Raw genomic sequence first — 19,645 nt, forward strand, 5'->3', positions numbered from 1 at the left:
GGAACCTCAGACACCCATGCAGCAGGCCAGTACCCACACACTGTTTGGTTTGGACCACAGGGGTGCGTGACACTAGAAACATCTACAACGCCAAGGCTCCTCACAGATGTCTCTGCAGAAGACCTTCTCACTGTACCTTGCGGCAGAGAAAGCAGTAAAAACAATTCCTAGGGAGGAACAAACTATAGCCATAAAAAAAGGAGAAACTTTCTCATTGGGAGAAAGAAAGCAGAGCCCTTGCTAGAAGACACAGACCTGCATGTTCAAAAGCAGGAGCTCATACATGTCTCACACCACTGGCACAGGGACGTAGGAAGGCAGGCAGGAGTTTGCGCTGCCTGGACTCTGGGCCACTGTGAGGTGACCTATCTCTGATCCCCAAACCTGTAAAATGGGGCCTGGGATGAGACCCTGCATCTCCTCAGCACTTTGGAGGGGCCAGGCCCTGCAGTAACATCCTCACTCAGCCCTTGAATCAAAGACAACTGCACCCAGCTCCTCCTGCCTGGCACCACACAGGCCATGCATGGGCCTGGCAAGCCTCATACATAGTGCAGGAAACTCCAATGAACCTCAGAGGTTTAAAACAGTTTAAGGGCTGAAGGCAGACACTTCTACTTTCACCAGGCTAAAGAAATAAATATGCACCACATCATGCCCCAATCTCACTTCTCCCATGACAGCCTCAGTTTTATTATCTAGATGTGTCCAAAAGTGATACCAAAGGTTCTCCCATGCCACATGCAAACCAGAGGTTAGGGAGCACTCAATTGTGACAAGGGAAAAACTAAACAGAGGTGGTTTGCCAATCTCTCCTCTCCTTCCCTCCCTCTTTCCCCGCTCTCGTCTAACCTGCCTCATTTAGGAAACAGTTCATGGCTATTGTGTTTACCACAGAGCTTCTGAGATCCCATGTTGCCCACCTCCCTACCCCTTAGGGGGGTACAAATGCCTACACAAGGAACAACCTTGAATATTGCTTTGGTCATCTACTCTCCCTTGGAAATGGGCAGAAATGCTGATTCCCCAAATGACTGTTAGAGCATTGGGCCTGCTTTAGGTAAGTGGAGAAGGAAGGGTAGAGTACTAAAGCAGTTACATCCAGCTGTGGCCTTCACTGTGGTGGCTGTGAGTTACTTTGCATCCCCTCCAGCTCCTGACCTCTCCCTCTGTGGTGGGGAGCTGTGTTTGCCTCATCTGCAACTCTTTTCTATTCCCAGTTCTGTGCCTGATGGCTGAGAAAGGACTGAGGTTTCTCAGCTCTACGCCTCTTAGACTCCCTGTCCCAAGCCAAGTCTCTCAAGCCCTGAGACACAATGCAGTCACTGTTTGACAGCAGCACTCATGCTCTACGCCAAAGGATGCTGGGCCAAGTATGAGGCAAGGCTATTGCATGCATTTTGTACAGCAGAAGAGAGATCGCTTGTACACCTCACTCCCTCTGTACCAGAACTGAGACCCCAGACACCTGAGATCACTACAGACAACAGCCTTTCCCTCTAATGCAGTGCAGAGGTAGTTCCCATCTTGCAATGCAACTTTCTACTGCCATTCTACAACAGCTTCCATTCCTCAGTCTGCATCTCACTATTTTTTCCTGCACCAGCTCAGATCTGCTGTATACAGTGCTCTTCTTATCTCAGAACCTCACAGAAATCTCTCATCCTCATGGATGTGTTGATCAGAGGTCTAATTCCACTGGGAAAGACTCTTAGCAACTAATCCATCTGCTCAGACAGTGCAAACCTGGCTATATTCAGAGAAAGATTTTTGAGCTTACTCATTCAAAAATACATAGGCTTTGTTCTTAAGAGGCAGAAATGGGCAGTGGGAAATCACATATTTGCATACAAATTAGGCTACTGACTTTCTGCTTTATTTAGAAAAATAAATGGAAAAGTTCATGTGACATCAAGGAACCAATCTGTTTCTAGTGTCAGGACAGGCTGACAGTGGATCCCAGCATAGCACCAAACACAAAGAGAACAAGTCAGGCACCATGAGAGAAACAGATCTGTCAGTCTCTCTGGGAACAACAAGCTATATCTGTGATATTGCCATTTTGCTATATTGCCCTGTGCTCCATCAAAGGCAGTATGGAAGGACACCGGGTATTGCAATAGCAGAGCAAATCTGAGAAATGAGAAAAGAGCAAACCAGAAGGGAAGAGAGATGTGTAGAGAGGACAGACAGCATATATGTACATGGCATGGAGATTGGAATCCATGACTGACTTGGCCCCTTAATCCTATTATCCCAGGAATTCCTGATCTGTGAGGCTCAGTGAACTCTTCATACACCAAGAACAGATGGCTCTAGGCACAGTCATCCTGTTGGCTTAGAAAGAATCAGAGTTCCTCATTGAGGGCCTTCTTCTCTTGTTCCTCTTCTTTCTAAAATATATCAAAGGCATGAAATCAGTTTTGACATGGTTCAGTTTCTCAGTATAGTGATAAAAGGAAACAATCCAGTGTAAGTGCTTCCCTCTGTTCTCCATGCCTTTACCCTGCCTATCCCATTTCAGTTGCATAACAGAGGGTTCTGATGCACAAAGCCTATGTGTTATAAGAAGGTGACATTTGACAAAGAGGGAACACTAACACTGAATGTTCACAGAGATTTAATTGTTCCTCTCCCAGCCCTGACCTCCAGTAGAGTTCTGAGCATATCTATATACTCTGCTCTGTGGCCTTCTTGATAAATTTACTTCCTATCCCTGCCACTGTCTCCCTGATCCCCTCCTAACTGCTGGCAGCCACCATGACCATTCTAATTGTCCTAATGCACCCTTCACCCTACTGCCCTAGCTGCTGCTCCCAGAAAACAGATGCTTCCACTGAGTTGAAGTTCCTCATACAGTTGCAGAGGTCAGACAAGTCTTTTTGCTGTAGACTAAGAAGGCAGATCTCAATGAATAAAGAGGCTCTGCAAACACACCCATATCTGCTCTGCTCTAGATCTAATGCAAGTGAAAATGAAATAGAGGTGGCAGGGCTGGTGACAAAGTCAAGAAACTGAAGTCATCTCCTGAAGAGCCTTGCGAGCAATACCATCTTTATACAAGATCCCAGCTTCCTGTAGACTGTACAGGAGTGATCCCTTACCTTTTGTATTCTTTGTAAGAAAGTATTACAGAAGTCCTGCACACGCTCAACAGAGAATTCATCCAGAGGCAACACATCATGCTCCTCATCTGGTGTGTAGAATATAGCCAGAGCTGGCAGCTGGGACTTCTTCAGTTTGAAGTATGCCATCACTTGTTCATTGCTTTTCAGATTAATGTCTACCAGGATAAAGAGAATCTGTGATGTAAATAAGAGATAAAATGTGAGCAAAACAGAGACTGAGAGAGAAAAGAGATCACCAAACAACAATCATACAAAGATTAATAGTGATATTTCTAAAACGAGTTAGTGAAAACCTACCATACTCTGTTGGAATAACACTTTCCTCTGCCACTAAGTGCTCCTTGCGGTGAATTTTTCCATATTTTATCTAGTCCATATGTACACTATCAAACAAAATGTCTTGTTTTCTCTTCTTTAAAAATATATTCATAGTATGGCAGGAAGGCAGTCTCCTGTTCTCTTAATAGATGAAGAAAAAAGATGTCTTTCATCTCAAAGGCACACGTAGAAAAAGCTGATGCCTCTTTTTGCATGTTTTCAGGATAATATGCTCACATCCATGCAAGACTCAGTGTGGCATGGTTAAAAGGTATTTTGGTAAGTGGAAAATCAAACTCAATTGCAGGAATGTGGGAGTGAAGTACAGGGCAGCATAAGCTGGCAAGGATAAGAATACCAAACACAAAGGGTGTATTTATGTCAGCTGCAGTGACTAGAAATGAAGGTGCAATCATTTGGGAAACAGGAATTGTTGGCACAACACCACTGTACATAGAGCCAGTCTCAGTGGAGACTTCTCAGACCTGGGGAGAGAAGCCCCTCAATGAGTAAGCCAGGGTGAGAAAAGCCTATATTTTTCTGGGCTCCCAAAAAGTCTTGGAGAGCAAGACCGAGTCAAGGATTAGGATACTGCCAGGCCAATTCAATAGTACTGATTTATCACAATTGGTGACCTACCCCATGATTTATTTAGGAGTAAATTTAAACTGAAGTCTTAAAGGATTTCAACTTGAAGTCTTAAAAAATTTTGGAATCTTAAGGATTTTCTGTAAAATGTTCAGCTACCTCAAAAATGTTTGTTAAATTGTCTCTTAATACTAAATACAAACATTATGTATAAATTTTGGAAAAAAAAAAAAAAAAAAAAAAAAGCAAATAATTTAATCAATGATCATCAATGATCTGATTAAACAGAATCCTTCAGCAGGTGACATCCAAACCAAAGAAACAAACAACAAACATCCATCTATCATGCATCACTTGATCTTCCCTTTAAACCTTGCAGTCTACTGGACCTAGCATATACAACATAACTATGGACATGAGTATGACTAATTTATACAAGAAAAAAGAGGAGTTTAAGAAAGAACATTAATGCAATGTTAATATGATGTGCCCAGTTCCCAGGCTGTGACTCATGTTTTCCTTTCTTTTCAATCAAAAACACTCAAATTAGTTCAAAACTTTTTCTTCTCTAAAAATAAATTCGGTAAATCTACAATCCTTTATTAAATGTGTTCTGCAAAAACAAAAGTAAAACAGCAAAGAAAACAACCAGATATATCTGGAAACTTTCCTAGGCAACAGCCTAGGAAAAGGGGAAGAGGGGATATTTAGGCTGGTATAAGGTTTAACTGCAGTTAATCAGTGTGATAAAGAAATGAGAGCAATGGCTTCACTGGATATGACAGTCACCTACCACTAGCAATTTCTCTGCCAAAAGTCAACTGTGCACCAAGGGCAACAAGCTAATGAGCAGACAGGTTGTGGGGAACTTCTCCCAGAGTGCTAAATTCATCCTTTTGTAGGATAAAACACCAAGCTAGAGAAGCATCACAAATTCAAGGGTCACAGATCTAAATGTTTGATCTAAGAGTTGAACTCCAAGCTTTCAGCTGGAGCAGAAAGAATTTGAACATGCCTTCTGCTGTAGGGCTCTCTTTCCAACATGCAAAATGGAAACAGAGGTTACTGTTGGAGGAAAGTGCTTTCAGAGGAATGGTACAGGGGATGGTATTATATTTTTCATCATTTCAATCACCAACTTTTGTTTTTCTCTATGAAAAAATCACTAGACAATAACATTTTGTTAATCAAATGTTAAACACGAATTTAATCAAAAAAGCCTTTAGAATACCTAGTTTGTTAAATGCTAACTTCTGTGCAAAAGTTCCTCCAGCTTTAAAAGAGATAAGTGGCATTTTAAAATGGTAATATAAATGTTAGTAAACCTTCTTCCCTTTATCAAGTTTCCAGCCTTTCTTAAAAATACCCAAACTAAGAACCTGTCTATGAACACAAAGAGCAGAGTAAGAATAAAAGGATAAAAAGTTTGAGCATTAGAACCCCAAACATTTTTTTTTTCTTCCTTGCAGAAGAAAACAATTAAAACACATGAACAGTAGGCTCCTCAGCTAGGACAGATGAGATAACATCATTCACAGTTCTTGATTTGGATCCCTCTAATGACTCATATTTGGCTCACACATTTGTAGGATGCCAACGTACAGCAAAAGTTCCTTCCCCTTCTGTGAATGATATTCCAGAAATAAGGGAAAGACAACAGTTTTATCTGCCCACTGTCAATCGAAATAAGACACCTTATGCCAATCACACGTGTTTAAGAATGATATATTCCTGTAATGCAATGACATGGCATGAACCCTCCTTCAGAATTCACAAATCTGTGCATCCTGCATTGGATGCACTCCAGGGTTTCTGCCAAGGCTGGTGCTGACTCGAAGTCACAACTGTGAGGCAGCCTGTATGGTGCCCTTGTACTGAGGCCACAGGCACTGAATGCCTGGTCTCCTCAGCAGCAAGAAACCAAGCAGATTTCTGAACGGGGACATGTCCACAACAGATTCTATCTGGTGGAACTGGCATTTTCTCATACAGAATTTATTTTGTTATATGATTCCCAACTAACTCTAATCATAAACAATAAATGCAGTAACCATTGAAAATGATATTGACCCTCAGACAAGATTCACTTTGTCTAAGTCCTGATAGCCAAATCTTGGTCTGGTCTCAGGCAGTAATCTAGGGCAACGCCTACAATAAATGGTGACAGGCAATTTATTTCACATATTTTAGAAGGGAAGAAAGGATGCTTGTCCTCCTTCACCAGTGCTGAATACAGTCTAAAGCCTTTGCTCAAACTCCTTACCAAAACTATAGCTCACCAAAACAAATTCCCCTTATGATGCCAACTCTCATATCACTGCTAGAAATTAGGTAGTTTCATCCAAAATAGAAAACTTGTTTTCTATTTCAAACTATCCTCTATAATAGCTATTTTTTTTACTCCTGAAGCAATTTTCTATGAAATTGTTTTTTCTTGTCTGTGTTCAGAGACCTGCTAATAGAGACAGTGAAGGTTCTAGTGTATGTATGAGGAACTCTCAAAACAAATTCTTCCCTCCAGACTTGATATTCCAAGAACACAGAACACAATGAAGTATTAGCTGTGCACTGTCATCTGCAGTACACTCTTTCAAAGATTTTTTTTTTTACACTGGTGCTGTCTTGGTGTCTTGACAACTTGCTTCCTAGCCCAGTGCTTTTAGAACATGAAGTTCCTGGTAAATACTAAGATATGGAATGATGTTATTCTCCAAGGAACTCAATGTAATTGAAAATAATACTGCAATGGTAGAAACCAATTTCATGTTTCTTAGTTTTCTCTCTACAGAAGGCCAACAGGAAGGATGGTCAAGCTTCATATATAGTGTTTGATATTGAGCTGTATGGAGCTGTGAACTTCACTTTTAGGAGACTGTATAAGCCAAAAAAAAAAAAAAAAAATCTGAAACTTGAGTAATTTATTGAGTAGTTTACATAGTACATCAAAATAAAAAGAAAACATCAGTTGTAAATTAAAACAAACAAAAAAGCTATTAAAACAGCTTTACTTCAAATATCTGTCAAGTGACATCGACATTCCATATTTATGAGTTTTCCTGTTTATGACTAAAAAGAGGAATCTCCAAAGATAATCTGTCTCATTTCTGGAGCAATCAAAGTCTGGCAAGAAAAATAAGAAGTGTGTGAATGACTGTCCAAGAGAAAGGACACTATCCTTTCCTTCTCATAGAAGACCTCCTGAAGGATTCTCAGCAGTTTCTCAGAACTCATTTCTAAATGGGTCTACATATAAGTTAAAAGGGACTTCAAGAACATGACTACCCACATCTTTTTGACATTATAAGCCATGTTATATCAGTTGCAGCAGAAGCTGCTTTTGTTATTCCTAGCATCATCTTACTGAAAAACTTCTGCAAACACCTGTGAGGTACACCATTTGTAATTATGTTATACTCTAATACTGTGGAAAGAAGAGTGAAGATGCTCATGCTAGTCTGGCTCACTAGCACTAACCCTGACATTTCCTTTCTAATAGAAAGCTTGGATTCTTGGCAGTATTTTTCCAAATGAGCACATATTTGGTCCTTCCAAGGACACTGGTGGGTTCACTCTTGCAGCTGCAGTGCTGAGTTCTCTGTTCACTGTTACCCACCCACAATTGTTTCTCAAGATCTGCTAGAGTAGCACCATGTTTCTTGTGATTCTTGTCAGCTCTTGGTAACTTAGCATCATCTAACGTTTGCATTTTCCACTCCAGCATTTTACAACACTCAGGCTCCACTATCAAATCTAGAAGAGTCCTCCAGATGAAAACTTGAGATTTTTCACAGGCAAAAATGGAAAGAACATAAACCAAAGATGAAGGGACCATAGCCCAGGAACTGGTAGGGAAATCCCTTCCTTATGATCTTTTTTTTTTTTCACTCTCTGGGGTCAACCACTTACCAGCACTTTCTCTTCATCTCCCTGTGAGTTCAAGCAACAGGTTCTCCTCTTCCTACATCTGGTGATGACAACAACAAAGACTATTCTTCCCTCAGACCCCAGCAGAGATGTGTGAAAGGATGGGTACCCCCGATCCTGCCTGAGAACCCTCTGAAGCCTGCATCAGTGTTCTACACTGTCACTGAGGAGAAAGTGTAACACAAATCCAGTCTCCCCTTGCTCTTCTGGGACTCTGCAAGCACTGTGAAAGACTGCTGGATGCAGTGGTACACCCATAGAGTGGGTCTGAACGCTTCTCCACTGCACAGCAATGCTTGCTCAAACCACTGACAGAGCTAACTCTGCAGCACAAACAAGCCTTTCAGCACCAGCCTACAGGCTGTGAATTTTTCACTTGTAATTCTGAATAAACTTAAATTCAAGAATCTTACATTTATTAACAGGACAATTTGCAAGCCACAAAAAGCAAGTCGAGACAACCCTAAGTGGGCATATTGCTCTGCTTACTCCTTAGGATCCAGATCTAAGACCCAGGTGACCTGAACAAAGGTATCCTTACTCTTTCTTCCTGCTTTGTAAGAAGGCAGTCCAAATCACAAATTATTTTGCAGAATGACCCTTCTTTGGAAAAAAAGAATATACTAGGTTCCCAGTCCCTTCATCTAGGTATCTTGCAGTACCCCTGCAGTAATATTCAGATAATTATTCAAATGCCTACATTTTATTATGGAAAACTTCCTCTGGACTGATTCAGTGGGAAACTTCCCTGCACAAATGTAAAAAAAAAAAAAAAAAAAAAAAAAAGTTCAGATTTGGGTTGTTGGTAATTCTTAAATTATTTGTACTTCAGTACAACTTTTCATCCAATTCTTCATGAAAAATTTCTAGGAAAATTATTCCCACTCACTCAGATCTAGGCATCATATTAGGGGAAAACTGGCTGCAGCTGCATCAGCAAGGGACTGTGGTGCTCAAGAGTATTGTCTTAGAAAAGTTAGCTGCTTGCGAGAGACCTGGATCTGGCTGTGCTGCTTATGGGCAAGGATAATGGTGTCATTGTAACACTTATCTCACATGTGACAGCTGGAATTTTTCAGATAAATGAGTCTTCTTTTATCAGCATGTATTTGTTAAAGCAAAACACTTTTCAAAAGACCTTTTGACTTTCATGCATGGTTTCTGCCTGCTCTCTTGACAATGGGTGGTAGAGATGGCAAGGTCAAAAGAAGTCTTGCCATAAAAAAAAAATGCCAAGTCTCCTGAGTGTGCATGGTTCTGAGGTGGCCCCCCCACTTGGAGATAAAGATATACTTGATTTTTAATCTGCTCCTTCAGTACTGCAAACAGATGCATGCAGATATTCTTGTTCTCAAACCTCAACTCTTTTCAGCTCCACATTTCTCCCAGGATGGTCACTTTCACTGCCACTCAGTTCAGCCTTCTCCACTGCTGTGATCCTCTACCCCTTCCCATTTGCTATTCTTCCCCACGTTAAATGTCTGCTTGCTGTTCCCAATCCTCCTTTCTCTGTCCCCTGGACCCAAATTCCCCTGTAATCCAGCTGCTGGCAAGAAATCATCCATGGAAAGCTAAATTGCCTGGGGAGTTCTGCCCACACAGGGGTGGGAACCAGGGGAAATTTCTCTGAAATACCCCATCTATCCCACCACCTTGCTGTGGTAAATCCGACAATACCCATCCATGATTCCTTTAAAATAGCTCTTTCCCCAGGAACCAACCAGAGGGCTAAGGGTTAAGAAGTTCTGCGACATTAATTGCTGTCTGGTCACTTATATAATGCTCTTTGGCATCTCTCAGGCTGTATATACAAGATCACCTCTCACACCAGTGGAATGTGACCACTGCCGGGCTGAAGTGCAGCAGCTGTTCATCATCTCCCAGGGCAAGGGAACAACACTGGACCAGAAGCAAGTAAGTACACACTGTCCCACCGTGAGAGTGGGGGAGCAGAATACAAAGGATATTTTTCCCACACGGAGGCAAAACTGACAAAAGATGAACAGATCCAACTTCCCCACTTAATGATCCAGCTAATTGTCTTTTCATCCCACTTGGCCATTGCTCCTCTAATGCACAGAACAGCAGACGATGCCCACCCCATCCATGGATGAAACCACTGTCCTCCTATTTTTTTCTCTCATGGCTCCTCTTCCTCTCTGTTTGGACTTACCTTCTTCTCAAAGAGCTCTGCTGCCGCACGATATCTGTGCATTCGCTCAGGGTGCTCTGGGGACTTCTTATCTGTGATCAGGAGGAGGTGAATCTCGAGAGAACTGTGCATCACACCTACAGCTGTCTGCCAAAAGCATGGCCACCACAGACAGAGAGAGAAAAACACACAGACAAGGAGATTGAGTGCATTTAATGCACATTGGATGCACTGCCAAAGGGACATCAATCCTCATGCCTCAGCTGAGGCTTCTTTGTAAATCAGCCCAACAAGCAGGACAACCTCCTTTACAGCAGGATGGATCCAATCTGGGTTTTTGTGGAAACACTTAACCTCTTGGTTTTGCTTATTCCAAAGCCAAGAGTTTGAAGACCACAAGTGTTCCTCACTGGCCTCAGGCCCGTCAGTGACTAGGCAGGGGGACTGCCTGGATGCAGCAAGCTGTCATCTAGAAGGACAAAAAGGAATTGGAAAGGTAAGGCCACCAAATGTGGTGCCCTGAATTTCTGGGGCGCAGCACCTGACTGAAATGGGAACGAGCAGGCTGGAATAATTTGGGATGCTAGGGTTGGTGTGTCCCCTTGCTCCCTTTGTGCAACACGTTGTGCTGTGCATCAAACAAGGATGAGTCCAAAGCCTCTTTTCAGCAACCCCAGAGGCTGGGCAGCCTGCAGTGCTCTGGGTTAGAATTGGCTCTGCAGCCCTGCAGGGGGAAGGACCTGCATCTGGCGGTGCCCTGGGCAGGCACAGCGCACAATGGCCCTCTGTGAGCAGGCAAGGCTGGCACTGCCCAGGAAACCTTTGCACCATCTCCAGGCACTCAGTCGCTCTTCATCCCCCTTTCCCTGCAGCCTCTCCCTCAAACCAAACAGAATGGGGCCAGGCTGCTGCTGACCTGCTGCCTCACCCATGCCACCAAAACCACACTGGTGCAGGCAGTAGAGATCCCCGCCAGCACTTCCCCAGAGGAGGAGAAAGTTTCCACATGCTCCAGGAGTAACAAGGATGGGGTCAGGGAGTGCATGTCTGCAAGGGCTGTGCACCACAAGGCATCCAGTTTCTCGTGACCAGGATTTTCCCTTAGCCTGATGCTGATGTGGTGTTTTGTATCACTTCATTTGGGTCAGGGGAGAGTAGAGGGGAAGCAAACCGGGGTTAAAGAGAAGACCTCATGGAAGAGGACAGGGCTGAAAGTGAGGGTGAAGCCATGCAGCACCAAGAGCCACAAGGACAACAGGGGCACAGCTCGAGCAGCAGCTCCTCTGGCAACTCCTCACAGAGGTGTGTCTGTCCACAAAACCTTTTGCAAGAGATTTGCATAGCTCATCATCATGAATGGATCACATTGCACTCTCCTGGGAAGTACACATGGTAAGCACTGCCTAAAAATGACTGAAGTACGTGGGTGAAACAGTGAGGGCCCCAGGACAGGGAATGAAACTCTTGGCAGTACTCAATTTGATCCCTGTGATCCAACCCCTTGCTGACCTGCAGCATACTTGGATGTAAACAGCATATGCACTGGGAATAAATATTTATGGGGAAAAAAAAAAAAAAAAAAAAAAAAAAAAAAAAAAAAAAAAAAAAGCTATGCTAGCAGACCTGGAAGGGCTTCAAGCCTTGGACGGCAGGAGGCACTGTTAATTGCAGCACCTTGCTAGGGATCCACAGTGTCAGGGGAAAAAATGAAACAGGATGTGTGTTGCAAGCCAGGCTGGAGGGAACGGCTGAACAGCCTGGGGGTTCTGGGGCAGAGAAACAGTCTGGGTGCTAAATGGGACACCAAGGAGCAAGAACCCCAAGTATCATCAGAAACATATGAAGAAAGACACAAGATCGGATGAATTGCAAAAAGACCACAGTGGAGGCTACAAGCCTGGCCGTTTATGAGGATAACAAGAACATCCCCACTGTCGTTACTTGGGTGATCTCAAAGACCTGTAAGGACAGTGGGGCAGAGTACAGCTTTTTTGTCCTAGGAAATGTTCCATCATTTTGAAATGCTTTTCATATCCCTTAGGTAGATGAAGTAAACAAAAAACAAATCTGCTTTTTTTTTTTCTTTCTTTCTTTCTTTCTTTTTCTTTCAAAGAAAGTAGAACAGAACTTCTGCAGTAAGTTTTCTCTGGAAAGAAAATGTTGTATTTCCAAAACAAAATGCTCTCTCTCCTGGCAGGCTGAACCTGAACTGGGATATGTGCCAGCCCTCTAGGCTGATGTTTGGCATCCATTTGAAAAGGTACAGCTTTGAAACAGGTAAGGCCATTCTCCTTTGATTAAACTGAGCATGGTCAGCATTGCTGTAGCTATTCAGAAGTCTGCAAAAGACCCCATCAGCAATGACAGTTTCAGCCTTGCAGCCAGCTGGGCTTCACAGCAACCAGCCCAGTGAATTGCTAGCACTTCAGGGGAGCCTAAATCCTTAGCCACCCTCTCTACAGGAAAGGAGCACCAGGAGCTTTTGATTGTCTGTCAGGTGGGTGAGTTAATGAAGATGGCCAGCAAGGAAGCATCCTATGTCCAATTTTGCTTTGTTGAACTGACAAATTATGGGGTGAGGGATGCTGGGGATGGGAAAAAATTTTGCTTGGGAAGTTTCCAACCAGCTTTTGAATATGCTTTCAAATAGCCAGGTGTATGTTGGGCCCTGGTTGTTGGGTGACAAAGGAAAGCCTGCCTCCTAGAAGCAGGTCATTTGGGTTCCCATGTTTCTTGAGGCTTCCCAGCCACAGAGATGGGCAGGGTCTGCAGGCACAGTACGACATAGCAAATGCCCAAGGGAGGAAGCAGCAGGAGCAGTAAGAAATGCAGCTCTTTGTCCACCAATGCCCCAGATTTACTGGAAGGCCAGAGGAACTGCCTCCTTTCCCCTTCCCACCCCACCTGAATGCCCCGGTGCTACACCTGCTTCCGCTCACTCTATGCAGTAGCAGCAAAGAGTTGTGTGTCTTCCCCATCCCCATCTACACCACTGTGCAACCCTTGCATACATCCATGTGCATAAACACTTGGGCCAGAGGAGGCCCATGAGGAGGAGACTGAGTGCTGGGGTGAAGGCTGTGAGGAGCTGGTAATTACCACAGGGTTGTACTCCGTCACCAGGCGGAGCTCGTTCATCCGAATGAAACGACTCATCTTCTCAGCATTGATGTCCTCACTGTCCACATCCAAATCTTTCCGGTCATTGTCTGCCTGAAGATATGCAAAGACACCTCCAGTCACAGCTGTCCTTTCCTCTCAGAACTTCCTCCAGAGCTGCTGATGGCTCTCACCCACAAAGACACCCACCCTTTGGACACCACCCTCCTCTCCTTTCCAGGATATAATCCCCATTTCTTGAGGTCCAGAACTATTAGACCTACAGAGGTCTGCCACCACTTTGAGCTAAGGATCTTCTACCCTCCCTCAGTCTCCCAAGGACAAGGCAAACTCATGGCATAACAGAAATCCCTGGGCACCAGACATCCCTAGCATTATCTGCTCCTACTGCACTGGAGACAGGGAGGATTAGCTGATAAACCCTTCCAAGAGTTGTGGGGAGACATCATTAATATAGCCTAACTCCTTACGTAGATTTTGGCTTTAAATCCCTCTTTAAAATCTTCATCTGCTTATTCTATTTCTTCTACAAGTAATAAACATTGGCACGGGACTATATGGATTTCCTGGAAACATTGTGCAAGCAGGAAATCTCTCCAATAAAAAGAGGATTTTTTTCCAGTACAGCAGAAAAAAAAAATAAAATAAAATCAAACACAGCACGTTTTAGCTTTAAAGGACTATCCATCCTGCCACACATCTCCCCACACTCACAGCCTCCAACCCCCAAGATGAGGTTTGCTTTACTTAGTAAACAGAAAAAAAGCAGGCAAACATCAAATAATGGTTAAACCACCAAATGGGGCACAGTTGCTGTACAGGACCACTGCTGGAGGTGATTGAGTTGGGCCGTGGGGGTGGTGGGCTGTGACAAGCAATAGGATCGAAGTCTGAGATTTGAAGATTTTTCACACACGTGTTGAATGAGGTTCTCAGCACTGAGAAAATGTCCACATGCACGCCCTGTATTTTATTCTCTGCATGTGTACAACCTCTGAAAGCACTCATGTTAGTTTTTCCAGTGGTGTGCAGACATCTGAAGCCCTTTTTGCTGTTCCGTGGTCACTGGCAAGATCTTTGATCTAGTAGGGGACCACTGTGCCTTGTCTGGAAAACCGAGCTGGTGCTTTTCAGACTGTGCTGCCTGATTCCTCTCACAGATGTGCTCCAGAATAAAATGAAAGGACAGCTGTACCGAGTAAATGGGATCAAGCCAGTGCAACACCTGAGCAGGCGAGATCAGAGAAGCCTTGGGAACCAACCAAAAGCACCCTAGGCTCCACGGAAAACTTTATCTTGACTTTTGTGGGCTTCTGTAAACTCCTGGTTTTCATGTTGGGATAATAATATCCTTCATCTGCTCTCAACATTTAGGATTCCAAGAAGAAAAAAAAAAAAAAAAAAAAAAAAAAAGTGAAAATTATCCTGCATCTAATAGTTGACACTCTGGCCAAAATGTCTTTATCACTCTATATAATTAGCTTATTAGCATCTGTTAATTAGGTCCTTCTTAGGTCTGTCAGGCCAGATCCTTCAACAGAATAAATCAGTTTTGCTCCACTATATGCTAAGAAGTCTCAGCAGCCCTTCCTGCTACTGTAATTATAAACTTCTCAGCCTTATATGTGCTTCATACTATGCAAAAGGAAAGAATGAGTTTATGCCTCTGATTCACTGCTATCCCGGTCACCCATCTTTATATTTTTCAAATGAGTATTTCATTCCAAGTTCCTGTCTCAGTTCTCTTTTCTTTTCCTTTTTAGCTCTAACCCCTTACTCCTACACAGTCTCCAGCACAGAATAAAAGGAAAAATAACATCTGAATAACTTAAATTTAAGGAAAAATGAAAATTAGGTAAGAGAATTGTCAACCCCATTTGAATCTAACTAGTGTGTTTGTTTCTTGCTTTTTTTTTTCTTATTAAACAAGAGTTCAGCTGCAAAAACTGGACTGTGAACAATAAAGTTTCAATACAATACAAATTCCCACAATCCAAACACTTCAAATACACTTCAAGCATCAAATACCCTCCCAATGCAGTCATCCTACTATCTGCCACAGTGCAAAAACAAAGGACCTTTTCAATGTTTTTGGAAGAAAATCAGCATGCCTAAGAACCAACATTGAGATGGGTGTCACTTCAAATTGCAACATCTGCACATGGAAAGTAAAAAGTTAAACAAAAGGACCTGCTTTCCTGTTGGTCACTCTTAGATCATTCTCCTTGCACTGTTTGGATAATATCAGTGGTAAACACGGGGCAGGAAAAGATGAGAAAGGGGAACAAACTGGCTTTTGTAATGTTGTATGACCTGCATCTAGAATTTGGCCAAGCTACAACATCCAGCTCCTCTATTACACTGAGCTACTCAGTGAGCTTAGAGCTCTTGTGACACAGCTCTTCACAGCCTTTTAGGACATCTTGTACCACCTAGTGTCCCTCTCCCCCTCTGACGTACCTCTCTACCCAGTTTTCAAGTGCCACATGGGGCAACAGGAGGTAGCTGATATGCCTGCTTTTAGCTTTTGTTTGGATTGTTTAAGTAAGGACATGGCCCTTCCAAACATTGTCTCCTTACATTTCAGCAAGAATATCTTCAAATTCAAAGTGAAGCACCAGCAGCTATAGCTGGAGTCAATAAATAAATAAATAAATAAATAAATAGATAGATAGATAGATTGAATTTGCACTACACCCATCCCTCAGAAACTGCAAAGTAACAGTATTAATGGGTCCATGGCCAAAACATATTTAGGCAATTAAATCTTCTAAACTTAATGTAAGACCCAAGACAGATCAGGGTGTTAGGAACTTCTTTTGGTGGCAGAGCATCTATAGCTGCAGATCCCCAGCCTGGATCTGTTTTCAGTCATGATGGCAAAGTGGTGCACCCAGGGAGACAGACAGCTCTGCCTTCCTGAAGCAACACTTGGCAAGATTTGTTTTCAAGACTGCTGTGTTGATCCACTGTAACACGGCCCTAGGTGCTTTTCATGTGTCTCAGGAGGCTTTCCAAAACCACAGAAACCCCATCCAAGTAACACCATGCTCCAGACTAGCTGCTCAGAAACAGAGCCATCATTCTTTGCAAAGCACTGAGCACAAGGTTAAAATGGAGCATCTGATCAGGTGTAAAAACACTGCTCGTGTCAGGGATGCAAAAAGTAAAAGACCTCTTCAGAGCAGCAAGCTCTACAAGCTTTTACGTGCTTGGGCAGGCTGACTCAATGCTAAGCCCTCTTTGGCTTCCCAGCTCTAGGCAGAGCTGAGCAGCTTTAAGCCTTTTCGTTATCACTACCGACCAGCGATTACATTTCCTCTGTAACATGGTTGGGGGCAGTTTTTAAGCGCTTGCTGTAAAACCTCGCTCACTAAAATTAGTCAGCAGGGTAATTTAACAAAATAAAAAAAATGTAAATAATAATAGAAAAAGGTAAAATCAAATAAAATGGAGTAAGGTAAAATAGAATAAAATAAAATAAAATAGAATAAGGTAAAATTAGAATAGAATAGAATAGAATAGAATAGAATAGAATAATAAAATAAAATAAAATAAAATAAAATAAAATAAAATAAAATAAAATAAAATAAAATAAAATAAAATAAAATAAAATAAAATAAAATAAAATAAAATAAAGCAAAACAAAAGTAGTGTGGAGGAGATGTGCTGCGGCACCCTGCGGAACAGCGTGACGGTGCTCGCCGAGACGCCGAAGTGCTCCAGGACGGCGGGGCTGCTGCTGATGCCGAAGGGCACCTCGGGGATCCGGCCGGCCACCAGGCGCAACTGGGCCGCCGCGGCCCCCTGCGGCTCCTGCGGGGCACAGAGAGAGGAGGGCGGTGAGCGCAGAGCAGAGCGGAGCAGCCCGGCCCGACCCGGCCCCGCCGCAGCCGGCGCAAGGCCGACACCTACCGGCCGCCCGCGGGGCCCCCGCTCCGCCATTTCGCGGCCCGGCCCGTGCCCTCCTCCCGCCCCGCCCTGCTGCGGTGCTGGGGAGCCCGGGGGCTCTTGGAGGGGTGATGTGGGGTGGTGTGCTCGTAGAGCCCAGAGGCAGCGCACTTGTGCGCGTATGTGTGCTATACAAGTGGTAAAAATGCATCATTTTTAAGATAACCTCTTGATTCTGGACTCAGTGGGGTTACACTGTTTAAACACCCCTGGTTAACGGTATCGTAGTTCCTTTTAAAATGGTATCCTAGTTCCTGTCTTAAATCTGCCCTTTAAATGTAGCAAATACAGCTGCGTCAAAGCATAGAGCTGTGCAATTCCTCAGAAAGCCGGGGTCTGCTCCCTTCAACTGAGAGCATTCACTGCAGCCTTAGACTGTATTAAAGCATCCGTTACTACTTCCATTCCTGGCTTTTCTTGTGAGGGATGCATTTTTGATACTCCTACTTACTGGATTTAAATCCTCAAGACACAGCCTGTGCTTGGAAATTGTTGTTTTTCTTTTCGATTTGAACCATCAGCTCAGCTGTTTGCGAGCCCAGAGAGAATGGAAAACAAAATTCTTTCTTCGTTCGAAGAAAAACAGCTCTTGTGACCTGTTTTGGAAATGCGAGCTCATTGACATGGCTGCGGTGAGAGCACTAAAGCATGGTGTGGGAATAACCTCACTTTGTTTTCGATCATTCCTGTGAAAAATGGGGTTTAACCCAGCCAAGCAGGCCACTTTCTCACACAGGCACACGGGGTTGCTGGAGCAGCATGCTGTTTTTCTATCATGGCGTGCAGCTCCCAGTCAGGGAGAACCACACTCATTATATGCGGAGCTCACTGAGCTGCGTGCTGCAGTGAAATGAAAGGCTGCAGCAGGGAAGTGATTTATGGTGAAGAGAGAACATGGGCATTATTTGGATGAATATACTCTTGGGCAGAGGGCCAAGACAAGCCCTCATGGCACTCATACATCCTTATCTGCTGTTTAAAGGCAGCCCTGTTGTGCTCCACACATTGAGCGCACGCCAAGCTGCTGGCTGCTGGCAGCCGGTGCTGTCCCCACGCTGCAGGACAGCACAGTTGTCCCTCCCTGCCCTGGCACCCCCTGTGCTGCCTGGGACCAGCATCTTGTTAACATCAGTGAATGAAATCGTGCAGCGGGAGGGATGTGGTGGCGTGGGACACTAGTGGCATGAGGCTTTGCCTGCAGGACATCCAAGTGCAGAGCCCTGCTACAACCCCAGCCAGCTACCCAGGGGCAAGGAGACATCTGAGCAACTTTCCTTCTACCTGTGCAGATTGCCTCACTGGCTTGCAGGAGCTCTGAGGAGCTCTGAATGCCTGCAGGCACCCAACCCGAGGCAGGTGGTGCTCTGTGATCAGTGTTTAGCAAGGCCCCGGGGTATAAGCCTCCAGCACTCACACACTTGTTGCAGCAGAAGCATCGGTCCTTGCTCTGCAGTGTGCCGCAAGATGCTGTTGCCATACATCTGTCTCACGACCACCTCCCTGGGCAGCCCTCCAGCCACAGAATCAGGGCCCAAACCCTCTTAGAAATCAGAAGACCCATATCAGCACTGCTCCCTGAGACGCAGCTTCCTCAGCCCCACCACAAAGGCAGTGCCTTGCTCTGCCCTCGGTGACTAGAGCAAACAGCTGATGTTCCCACTCACCCCGTGCCAGTGCACTCGCTTTCTTTCCCACCCACGTCACCCTCTTCCTTCCCCTGCAGCATTTCCCTTTCTCCCATTCCAGGGCTCCCACCAACATCTTCACATTCCCCCCTTGCTCCATCTCCCTTTCCACACACCCCTCCCATAATCTCCCCACACTTCTGTCACAGCCCCAGCACCTTTCTGTGGAAGGAGCTGCTGTCTGAAGGTGTTTACACCACATCCAGCCCCGCTCTCCCACCAGGGCAGGATCCAGCTCCCACCTGGCAGAGGGGACCCGCTGCCAACACACCTGGAAGAACCCAACGACTGCCACCTCCACCCCACTGATGAAGGCCTCCACGTCTGCGATGTCATTCAAGGGGACGAGTTTCTCTGCATCTTCCTCTGTGCCTGGAGAGGACAGGTCAAGGTTGGGCAGAGGGTGCATGAAGAGCAGCTCAGAGGCCACACGCACACGCGGACATCCCACCCCTCATGCTGCTCCCACACCTCTCCCACCAGAATACAGGATACGAAGCTTGCACAGCACACCCTCGGTGAGGTGGGTTCCCCACACCAGGCCCAGGAGAGCGGACTTACTGTGGGATGCAGAGCCGCTGTCTGCAGCACAGCCCCCGGCAAGGAGGATGACGAAGAGACATGGGAAGACGGAGGTGCCCATGGTGCCAGCTCGCCCTCTCCTCACCATGCCACTTCCACTCCTCTCCTTGGCAAGCGACACGTCAGCTGCTTCTGGGGCTAATAGTCCCTCCCAGGGAGGTGGGAAAGGAGCAGCTGGCCAGGGGCAAAGCCTTCAG

The 19,645-nt window shown here is 44.7% G+C and overlaps 1 protein-coding gene across 1 annotated transcript; it reads right to left on the minus strand.

The window, feature by feature from the left end:
- Positions 1 to 2,334: 2,334 nt before the first annotated feature.
- On the minus strand, positions 2,335 to 19,509 carry ERP27 (endoplasmic reticulum protein 27). Its single transcript, XM_032207643.1, has 7 exons — positions 19,428 to 19,509; positions 19,138 to 19,238; positions 16,909 to 17,046; positions 13,210 to 13,323; positions 10,132 to 10,257; positions 3,105 to 3,302; positions 2,335 to 2,393 (listed from the first exon to the last, which is right to left on the minus strand). Exons 1-7 carry the CDS (start codon positions 19,507 to 19,509, stop codon positions 2,349 to 2,351), a joined length of 804 nt encoding a protein of 267 aa, XP_032063534.1. The 3' UTR covers positions 2,335 to 2,348.
- Positions 19,510 to 19,645: the final 136 nt, after the last annotated feature.

This window comes from Aythya fuligula, chromosome 1 (assembly GCF_009819795.1).
Source record: "Aythya fuligula isolate bAytFul2 chromosome 1, bAytFul2.pri, whole genome shotgun sequence".
NCBI lineage: Eukaryota > Metazoa > Chordata > Aves > Anseriformes > Anatidae > Aythya > Aythya fuligula.

What these genes read in the sequence shown, in the direction of transcription:
- ERP27 (XM_032207643.1), bottom strand. Translation starts at nt 19,509, where the DNA reads ATGGGCACCTCCGTCTTCCCATGTCTCTTCGTCATCCTCCTTGCCGGG. An exon ending in CAGTCGTTGGGTTCTTCCAG is followed by an intron (nt 17,047 to 19,137) that starts GTGTGTTGGCAG and finishes TGTGCCCCGCAG; the next exon opens with GAGCCGCAGGGGGCCGCGGC. An exon ending in TCTTACAAAGAATACAAAAG is followed by an intron (nt 2,394 to 3,104) that starts GTAAGGGATCAC and finishes GATATATTTTAG; the next exon opens with AAAGAAGAGGAACAAGAGAA.